The sequence below is a fragment of the Erinaceus europaeus genome, chromosome 17 (genome assembly GCF_950295315.1).
Source record: "Erinaceus europaeus chromosome 17, mEriEur2.1, whole genome shotgun sequence".
In the NCBI taxonomy this organism is placed as follows: Eukaryota; Metazoa; Chordata; class Mammalia; order Eulipotyphla; family Erinaceidae; genus Erinaceus; species Erinaceus europaeus.
In genome coordinates, this window is record NC_080178.1 from 12,668,988 (window position 1) to 12,680,232 (window position 11,245).

Consider the following 11,245-nt stretch of genomic DNA (forward strand, 5'->3'; position numbering starts at 1 on the left):
ATAAATAAAATAAATATAAAAAAAATTTAAAAAACAACATATAACAGTATCCACATATTACATATAATTTATTTGTATTTTTTGCATTGTAATTTCATGTTTACATTTGTGTATATGTTTTCTCAGTGATAAAAATAAGGAAAGCTAAGAGGTACCTACTGCTTTTTTTGCCTCTAAAAAATGCAATTTGTATAATTACATCAAGGTGTACTATATTGGGTTATGTTTGATAATATATGTGAACAGAGTTTTCACATTTTAAAAATATTTAGAAATATTTTATATTTTGAAACACCTGTTTTCATCTAAGCTTCTTAAGAGGTGTACTAGTTATTTTCAAGAAAGGAAATGAAAACTTGCTAGAAAGAATTCCTAAGTGAAAACTAAGTGTGTATTTTTTTTTTTTACCTTTATCTTTCCATTACACACTGCCACATGTCAAGGAAGGATATACTTAATTGTATTCAAATATATATATAAAGACATCTTTCTTTATCTTCTTACAGGAGGTTACAAACTGCTCTGGATCATGGAAAATGGGAATAATGTCACTGAATTTATTCTCTTGGGACTTTCACAGAAAAAGGAAGTCGAGGTTCTCTGCTTTTTGCTGTTCTTAGTTTTCTACATTGCCATTTTGTTTGGCAACTTACTTGTCATGGTTTCTATCGTGTGCAGTCAACTTTTTCAGCAGCCTATGTATTTCTTCTTGACCTATCTCTCACTGTCAGACCTTTGTTATACTTCTACAGTGACCCCCAAGTTAATCATTGACTTACTGGTAGAAAAGAAGACCATTTCCTACAATGGCTGCATGACCCAGCTCTTTACCATGCACTTTTTTGGGGGGATTGAAATCTTCATTCTCACAGGAATGGCCTATGACCGCTACGTGGCCATTTGCAAACCCCTGCACTACATGGTCATCATGAGCAGACAAAAATGTGAAGCCATGCTCGCTGCTTCCTGCGTTGGAGGCTTCCTCCATTCCTTTGGTCAAATTCTCTTGGTCATCTTTTTACCCTACTGTGGCCCCAATGAAATAGATCACTACTTCTGTGATCTTTACCCTTTACTGAAACTAGCCTGCACTGACACCAGTCGAATTGGCCTCCTGGTCATTGCCAATTCAGGACTGGTGGGTCTGATGACATTTGTAGTCTTGTTAATTTCTTACACTGTGATCTTATACACCATCAGATCTTACTCAGCTGAGAACCGCCGCAAAGCTCTTTCCACATGCAGTTCCCACATCACTGTAGTGGTTCTATTTTTTGCTCCCTTGCTCTTTATTTACATTCGACCACCATCTACATTACCAGAAGACAAAGTGTTTGCTCTATTTTACACCATCATTGCTCCCATGCTTAACCCTCTGATTTATACGCTGAGAAACATGGAGATGAAGAATGCTATAAAGAAACTATGGCACCATATTATAGGAACAAAGGAAGTTAATTGACAAGCATCCTAGATCTTCACCACAGAGTTTAATGAACATGTGACTTCTCTACCCAGAAATCCTTTAAAAAGTACTTGCCTAAGTACTTTGTATCTAGTCTCATACAAAGACCAGATGTGAGCAAAAATCTAATATTCCTTGGGTTAATGTTGGTTTCCTCTACTGTGTGCATTTTTATTTCTGATTTATTTATTCTCTGCCCTACTGATGCTTTATCTAAATTTAGATATAACAACAGACTATTAAAAGCAATCAGTAACACACTGTTATGTTGCAAGTTCCTGTAGCGAACTCATCCTTGCATCTTCCTGTATAAATACAGTTAATGAAGCCAATTCCAGACCATACAATGATAATATGTATATTATGTGTGTGTATATATATATATATATATATATATATATATATATACACATTCCTGATTTTGTATTATTTCTATGTATACATTTTAATATAAAATTATATCTGACACTAGTTATTTTCTGGCATTAAATAGATTTTTTTTTTCTTTATTTCCAGAGCACTGTTAGCTCTGGCTTATGGTAGTATAGGGGATGAAATATGAGACTTTGGCTCCTCAAGGATGAGTGTCTATTTGCATAACCATTATGCTATCTCCCCTGACCATGTAGTTTTCTTCTTATTGATCCACATTTCTTTCTTTTTTTTTTAATTTTTATTTATAAAAAAGAAATCCTGACAAAAACCCTAGGATAAGAGGAGTACAGCTCCACACAGTTCCCACCACCAGAACTCCATATCCCATCCCCTCCCCTGATAGCTTTCCCATTCTCTATCCCTCTGGGAGTATGGACCCAGGGTCATTGTGGGATGCAGAAGGTGGAAGGTCTGGCTTCTGTAATTGCTTCCCTGCTGAACATGGGTGTTGACAGGTCGATCCATACTCCCAGCCTGTCTCTCTCTTTCCCTAGCGGGGCGGGGCTCTGAGCCAGACTTTTTCTATCAGATACAGTTCATGAGCTACATTACCACTCTCATCAATAAAACTGATCAATGATGGATACTTTAGTATTATTTTTTTAGATTTCAAAGGTTTGTCATCTATTCACTGTTATAGATTTATGTTTTTTTTCTCACATTATTTATTTATTTTTACTCAAAAAGCACTGGCCAACTCTGGCTTATAGTGGTGTGGAGGGTTGAACCTGGAACTTCAGAGCATCAGGCATAAAAATCATTTTGCATAGTCATTATGCTATTTCCCTTGCCTTCAGAATTTAATTGTGTATGGAATTAATACTAAAAATTTGTCTCTAGTACAAAGTGCAGATTTGGTTCCACCAAACCAAACCACTGTACTCACTAATTTAAAGAAAGTGATACCTCAAAGTTATGGGATATCTAGTCAATAAGGTACTTCTCTGATTAAAAAAGGTAAGATTATGCCCTTTAGGACAAAATAAATAGAACTAGTTAAGTCTAGTGAAGTAAATTAAGATGTGAAAGACAGCTAATAGTTTCATTTGTGTGGAATATAGAGAATGGGAAAAATTCACTTGTGAAAAAAGAAAAGTAGCCAAAATCTCTTTAAGAATTTGGGAAAACTATGGTAGATATCATTGGAGGGTAGGGAGTACAGAATTGTGGTGGTAGTTGTGGTGTGGATTATACTCCTACTATTGTATAACCACTGATTAAAAAGAAGAGAATAAAAATAAATAAAAATGAACAAAATGAACAAAGATATCACAAAAGTGATATCTGAAATAAAATGTTTTCAGGTTAAAAGCACAATATTGTGATTGTATTAGATGGATTATTTATTTGGGATTTATGCACACACACACACACACACACACACACACACACACACACACACACATATTTCCATTAGGAAAATTTTAGCTTGAAACAGAGACCACATGCTAAACTAGGAAATAAGGAAGGAATAGTCATAACTCAATATATGGAAGACTGAGTGAATTTTGAAGAAACTGAGCACTTGAATGCCATAGTCAAGGGGAGATGCAATAAACAGAAAGCTTCCCACAGCTGGAATTCTTTAGAAGTAGCTCTTTGATATGTCGATATATTGAGCTAAAACTACAGTGCTAAAGTCTTAGGCTTCACAATGAGCCATTATCTCCCATTAATGAACTCTTGGTCCTTGGTCCTCTCCTTTCCCTTTCTGTTACTCCCATATCTATTGCTCAGCCTTTGAATTGCCAGAATACATCAGTTACTTTCTCTTGTTCAAAAGTCCAGGAACCTATCTTTCACTCTCTTCTCAATCTGCATACTATTATTAGATCTTGAGCTTTGTTGTTTTTCTGACCTGCTTGATCCTGTTTGAGTTGCTCATCTAATTCAAGAAGAACTCAGCTAGTAGGTTACTTTTCCTCAGCACCACATCACAGAAAAGAGGGCAAACAAGGCCTAAAATAAGACAAATGAAATCTATGTTGAACAGTCTCCAATTCCGTTCCTTAAAACACCCAATATTTCAAAATCAAACAAACAAAATAAAAATACAAGTTGTTTGAACTGAAAACATAAACTAATAAAAGGGACAATTTGATATTTAGAGTCTTCCTAGTTGTTTCTTGAGAGTGGAGAGCACTATACTTCACCACAATTCAGTTAGCAAAATAGACATGGAAGAGAATGAGGGAAAGAAGTTAATTAGAAGGTGTAGATATTGAGGAAAATATAATATAAAAATCAAGGCAGATAGGAACCTTAAAATATTGTTTAAATTGTATCAGTGACTAGACTAGATCTTATCATAGGTATCTAATGACTGTTTAATGCTTTATGACAACTCAGTTTTTTTTGAAAAGATGGTTCTGGGAGTTAGGTAGTAGCACAGTGGGTTAAGCACAGGTGGCACAAAGCACAAGGACTGGCAGAAGGATCCCGGTTCAAGCCCCCGGCTCCCCACCTGCAAAGGAGTCGCTTCACTAGTGGTGAAGCAGGTCTGCAGGTGTCTACCTTTCTCTCCCCCTCTCTGTCTTCCCCTCCTCTCTCCATTTCTCTCGGTGCTATCCAACAATGACATCAATCACTATAACAATAAAACAACAAGGGCAACAAAAGGGAATAAATAAATAAATAAATAAAAAGAAAAGATGGTTGTAGGGCTAACAAGTCAGCATAATGGTTATGCAAAAGACTTAGATCTGAGGCTCTCAGGTCCCAGGTTCAAGTCCCAGTATCACCATAAACAGGAGTTGAGCAGTGCTCTGGTCTCAGTCTCTCCTCCCCAACTCACTCCTTTCTCTGTACCTTTAAATCACATAAATAAGTAAAATAAAATACAATTTTTTAAATGTGGCTCTAGTGGACTGGGCAGTGGCACACCCAGTTGAGCTCAATACAAATAGAGAGAAAGGAAAAAAAGAAAGAGAGAGAGAAAGAAAGAAAAAACAAAAGCCTAACTGAATCTACCATTCCCAGTGGCCATTCTTGTCTTTCTACTTGTTTAATTTTATTTTATTTCTACTTTTATTGGATATGACAGAGATAAACTAAAGGGGCACTGAGCCCCAGCAATAATCCTGGTGGAAAACAAGTTGACACTAGATTCAGTGAGAGTCTGGTTTCTTCTATTGATAAAAGATTTCCAAAAGATTTAGAATCCTAAGAAAGAGATGAATTAAAATAATTGATGGACCAGATGGTGGCATCCCCATTAGTGTATTCAAGCCATAAGCCAGAGCTGAGCTGTGCTCTGCTATCTTTCTTTCTCTGTATCTCTCTCATGAAAATTAAGTAAATAGTGGTCCGGGAGGTGGCACAGTAGTAAAGCTTTAGACTCTCAAGCATGAGGTCCCCAGTTCGATCCCCGGCAGCATATATGCCAGAGTGATGTCTGGTTCTCACTCCTTCTATCTTTCTCATAAATAAATAAAATCTTTAAAAAAAAAGAAAATTAAGTACATAAAAATTAAATGGCAACAACAAAAAGAAAAAAAAACTTTTAATGATTCATAAAATATATCCCAGAAAGAATGGGTGTGAGATGTGTCATTCAAATTATGAAAGGAAACCTGGCTGAATTATAGTACAGGTAGACTCTGATTTCTCCTGTTTATTCATTCATTCATTCATTTTTTTTTTTTTTTACCATGTAACTTTTTGCGTCTGTCTATTGCTAGTGCTCAGGCTGGAACATGAGATCTCTCACAAGCAAGTCTTGTACTTAACTGCACATAATTTCCCAGGGCCTGTAATATTGTTCAAAGAAATTTCACTGATGGGGCTGGGGCGTGTAGAACACTGGGTTAAATGCACATAGAGCAGAGCCCAAGATCCCAATTCAAGCCTCTGGCTCGGTGGTGGTGGGGGTGGGGTGGGGGGGTTGGGTCACTTCACAAGCAGTGAAGCAGATCTGTAGGTGTCTATCTTTCTCTCTCTCTCTCTTTCTTCCCTTCCTCTCTAAATTTCTCTCCATCTTATCCTATATATATATATAATGGCCTCCAGGAGTAGTGGCTTCTTGGATTCGTAGTACTGGCCACAGCAATAACCCTGGAGGCAAAAGAATATGATAAAACTAAAACAGGCAAGCTTTCAAGATGACAATAAAAGGAAAATGCTCTCAGCGGAGGAGATGGGATACGCTGTTCTGGTAGTGGGAATTGTGTGGAGTTGTACCCCTCTTATCCTATGGTTTTTGTCAGTGTTTCCTTTTTATAAATAAAAATTAATTAAAAAATTAAAAAAGAAAAATGCATTAAGAATAAAATTCAATCCCATGATTATAGCTTTAGAGCAAATATAAAGAGATGATTCTAGGTATGAAAAATATGAGAAAATAACACACATCTTTGCATCATAAATAAATCAGAGATATCAGAGATCTGCTACGATATACATATTCTTATGTATGAGAGATGTGTATTGTAAGAAAGCAGTTTACCAAATTTACTAGCACATTAACCAAAAAAAAAAAATCGTGGAAATAGATGTCTTTTCTGAAAGAATAGTTGTAAGGTAAAGTAATCTCTTATAAACACTGAATGAAAGCTGTAATACTGGGGGTAGGAGGGGGGGGGTAGATAGCATAATGATTATGCAAAGAGACTCCTCCTGTGCCTGAGGTTCCAAAATCCCAGATTTAATCCCCTGCACCACCATAAATCAGAGCTGAGCAGTGCTCTGACAAGAAAACAAAACAAAACAAGAAAGAAAGCTGCAATAATCTAACAATCTTATATTCTTGGAAATGTTAAAATTGTAATCCTTTGTCTACCCTGTATTTTTAATCTTGGCCATAGAGTTTTCTGGTAATTTCTACTGAAGGCCAGGCTGCCAACAGCCACTGCATTCTGTACTGTTCTGACATAGTTCCCATGTCCTAGGTATCATCTCAGCTCTTTGTATCCTGATGCAATAGGGAGACATAATTAATGACACTGACATAACTATATATTAGGGAGAATATTGTGTTGTGATATAATCTTTGGCAAAGAACACTCATAGGCTATTTCTAAACCCTCAGAGATACTGAGAGTTACTCTGTGTAACATGTTTTCTCAGAATTCATTTTACATCCCAAGGTATCTATACATTTTTTTCCTAGAGGCAAATGTATATTTCACAATATTTCTTTTTTTTCTTAAAAAATTAAAGTTTACTGTGCTTAATCTCACATATGTGTTGTACCTCTATTGAAGGAATTCATGTTTTTCAGAAGTATTTGAGCATGTGAGATTTTTCACAACATAAGAATCTCAAAATATGCCTTTTTTAATATTAATATTCTGAGTTTAACTTAGTTGTGAAGTTTCAGCATGCAAGAAAGCCGGTGAATGAAGTAACTGGTAAGTTGAACAGTCATTTTCCTGGAACTGGGTGATGGCGCACCTGGTTGAGCACACGTGTTACAATGCACAAGGACCTGGGTGTAACCCTTCAATCCCCACCTGTAGGGGAAAGCGTCATGAGTGGTCAAATAGGTCTTCAGGTATCTTTGCCTTTCTCCTTCTCCATATTTTCCTTTCCTCTTAATCTCTGGCTATCTCTAAGCAATAAATAAATAAAGATAATAATAAAAAGCCAGTTATTTTCCTTAAAAATAATAGTTGGGTCATTATGATGTTTGCTGTCTAATTTTTCTAATAGATCTTTGGATTGAAAGAATTTAGAATAGTTACAGACACCATTTTTTACATTTTGAGAATATGTCTGCCTTGTCTTGGTCATGATGAACTTTATTTGGGTAAGCACAACTGGATTTTTCAGTCCACTACTTCTCAGTAACTTTCAAAATGGTACTAGATTTACTGGTTTTGCTTCATTGTAATAGCTCATAAATTCAACCATAGCTTTAGCCCTGTGTATTCCATGATGGAGAAATAGCTGAATAAGAAAAGAAATGAACATATAGACCCAAGAAGGCAAGCACAGTATGCAGAATTGCACTGAAGGCTCAGAATATAAAAATGACTAAGAATATAAATAAGCAAATTTTTACAATGGCATTGTTAGAAAAAAAATAATCATATTATCTTTGAAGGATATTTTTTCTCTGTTAATTTATTATTTAATTAATTATTATATTTTAACTGTCACGATGGTTATCTCTACAGCTTGGTGCCTGCACAATGAATCCCCCTTTCCTGGTAGTTCTTATTCTTTCCTGCTTCCCTATTCATCCCTTTCTTCCTCCCTCCCTCCCTAGTGCCATACTTTCCCCTTTCCCTCCCTCCCTCCCTTTCTTCCCTCTCCCTTCCTTTGATAAGACAGAAAAGACAGAGAAATTGAGAGGGAAGGGGGAACAGAGTAGGAAGTGAAGACACCTGGAATACTGTTTCCCTCTCGTGAAGATGGAGATCAGGACCTTGAACTTTGGTCCTTGTGCATGGGAATGGTAACATGTGTGTTCTACCTTGTGCTCCTCATTTTCCCTGGTTTAATGCAAGAGATCATTTTCAAATTCAAAAAGAGTAAGATTATTAGCTCTCTAATGCAGTTAGTTCAACACATCTAAGATAAATGAAGAAAAGCACTTAGAAGTTTCAATTCAGGTTTGTGAGGAAATGTTCACATATAGATTGAATGTTTCTGCATCTCAAAATCCTGACAAAAAGATAGATTTTTATAGATGAAAGAATGTTTTCTTAAAGTGAAAATACTTACATCTTGTGTAAGAGAGAACAGACTGCTTATGGAAAAAGCCATGCTAACTTTTTTCCTCTTCCATTTGTTTATTCATAGAGCAATATAAAGAATCTCAATAAGCTCTTAATAGAAATGACAAATTATTTTTATATCCATTCACATTATATACATATGTGATGTTAATAATAACACTTATTAAATGTCAATTTCAAAATGTACTGAGTTCATTTAAAGTGTTTTTATAAGTAAACAAATTTATCAAATTTTCTAATGGATCTCAATAGTTACAAAATGAAGTTTTATATTTTGTTCAGTGTTACGTAAAAGTAAATTTTGGTTTCAGGATCCTATTTTGTTTTTATATTTATTTATTTATTCCCTTCTGTTGCCCTTGTTGTAGTTATTATTGTTAGTTATTGATGTTGTCATTGTTAGATAGGACAGAGAGAAATGTAGAGAGGAGGGGAAGACAGAGAGGGGGAGAGAAAAACAGATACCCGCAGACCTGCTTCACCACTTGTGAAGTGACTCCCCTGCAGTTGGGGAGCCGGGGGCTCAAACCAGGATCCTTATGCTGGTCCTTGAGCTTTGTGCCACGTGTGCTTAACCCGCTGCACCACCGCCCAACTTCCTGCTTTTATTTTATTTTTATGTAGTTTAAATATATATACACATATATATTAATCAATAGGCTTTGATACAAGTGGGAATCTTGAATACCTCCTAATTTCATAGCAGTGTATTGCCAGATTGAAGCAGGAGAAACTGGTCTGTTTTTAAGCATTGAGAATCACTTATATAATTTATTTTACTTACTAACTCTGCAATATAGACACTATTATTATCATTTTATGGAAAATATTTTTTAAAATGTTCAGAAAAGTAAGGGATCTTATTACTACAGTTTCAAAACTATAGTCCAAATTAAGATGTATCTCAAAGTCTAAGGTTTTTTTATTGTTACTATATTATGAATAGAGAGGACTGATACATGATATAGTATCTACTTGTGTCCTAATAGTTTTCTCTAGAGAACTGATCTTATATTTAGTAACCAGAAAAAGTGTAAAAAAATAATTAAATGCACAACACTGTCCAAACACCATTCCAAAAGTCTCATTTTTATTTGAGTAAAAATTCATATATATATATATATATATATATATATATTCATTATTGTTATTTCAATTATTGAAGAAGGCAAATCACAAAGGTGGTAATAAACTTGTCAGCATTCATCTCAGTGTGTTCAGTGGAATAAGAAAGGTTGGAGGGAGTAAAGGAATCCAGGGTACTGACGAATCAGATGTCATAGCTTCAGAATCTGAGGAGATCCGGAGACATTACCTAATCTAACTTCTTTGTGATAGGAATGGAGCCTGAAATCCTAGGGAAAGGACACTTAGACAATAAAGTATGATAAAATAGCTAGATTCTTGTGCCTTTTGATATTTTCTAAAAATTTTTAAGAAATGTATATGTTATAAGGCTCGAGATCTCAGGGTCAAACTTTAGTCTACACAGGTGCAACTAGCATACCTGTAGACTTATGAGGCTAACTTAAACATATCTTCTCAGTGCTTCATAGAGCTCACATAAAATAGAAAACTAATAAAGTTTAGTAGCATTTACTGGGCATGTAAGTTAGCATATGTCAAAATATAACAGAATCTTTTAAATAGGAATTTAATAATTATCATTTATTATTACTTTCTCATACTTAATTGGTTATCTACTGCTATACACTTTTTAGTACCGATATGATATTTCTAATTTTGTTTCATATTACTCTAAAATTTAAATTTCATTTTTAGAATTAACTTTACAAAATTCCATTAGAAAATTGTAATACATTAAGCCAGTATACAACTAGGCATCATAGGAACTTATATACAAATAATCTTTATCATTACTAAAATTTTACATTTCAGTTAATTATTCCAAATTTCTTATAAAATACACAGAGATTTCCATGAACCAACACAGGTGAGGAGGACCCAGTATTAAAAGCTCTTCATGATTCTTCCTGGATTTTCTGGTTTATGAATGTTATGCTAATATAATGTTTTACAGTGAACTTCATATTGTCTGTAGTATCAAGTTTCTTTATTCTTCACAGTATTTTTAATTTTATTGAATTATTTCTTATTGGATGGAGACAGAGAAAAATTGGGAGGGGAGAAAAGGAAAGAGACAGAGAGACACCTACAGATGAGTTTTACCACACATGAAGCTTTTTCCCCCTGCAGATGGGAACCAGGGGTTTGAAGCTAGGACCTTGCTTACTGCAGTATATATGCTAAACCAGTTGTGCCACTGCCTGGCCCCCCACACACACTTCATCAGCATTTTTCCTGCCTTTTTATAAATTTTAGTACACAATAGCTGAGACTTTGTCCAAAGTGTTACTATATCATTAGTTCTTTAAGAGCACTGACACTATATATTATTATATATATATATTTATTTATTAATGAGAAAGATAGGAGGAGAGAGAAAGAACCAGACATCTCTCTGTCATATGTGCTGCCGGGGATCGAACCCAGGACCTCATGCTTGAGAGTCCAAAGCCTTATCACTGAGCCACCTCCTGGACCACAACACTAGATATTCTAAAAATAATTAAGTGAATGAGTTATTTCAATATAACTCCATCTATAAAAATACACTATGATTATTTAAGCTAGATGTTAAATT

At 35.0% G+C, this 11,245-nt stretch overlaps 1 protein-coding gene across 1 annotated transcript; it reads left to right on the forward strand.

Moving 5' to 3' along the window:
- The first annotated feature begins 529 nt into the window (after nt 1-529).
- LOC103116475 (olfactory receptor 4P4-like) lies at nt 530-1,462 on the forward strand. The gene has a single exon (XM_007526371.2). The coding sequence runs from the start codon at nt 530-532 to the stop codon at nt 1,460-1,462; it is 933 nt and encodes a 310-aa protein (XP_007526433.2).
- The last annotated feature ends 9,783 nt before the right edge of the window (nt 1,463-11,245 follow it).

Excerpts from the sequence above, each read along its gene's own strand:
- LOC103116475 (XM_007526371.2), top strand. The coding sequence starts at position 530 with ATGGAAAATGGGAATAATGTCACTGAATTTATTCTCTTGGGACTTTCA.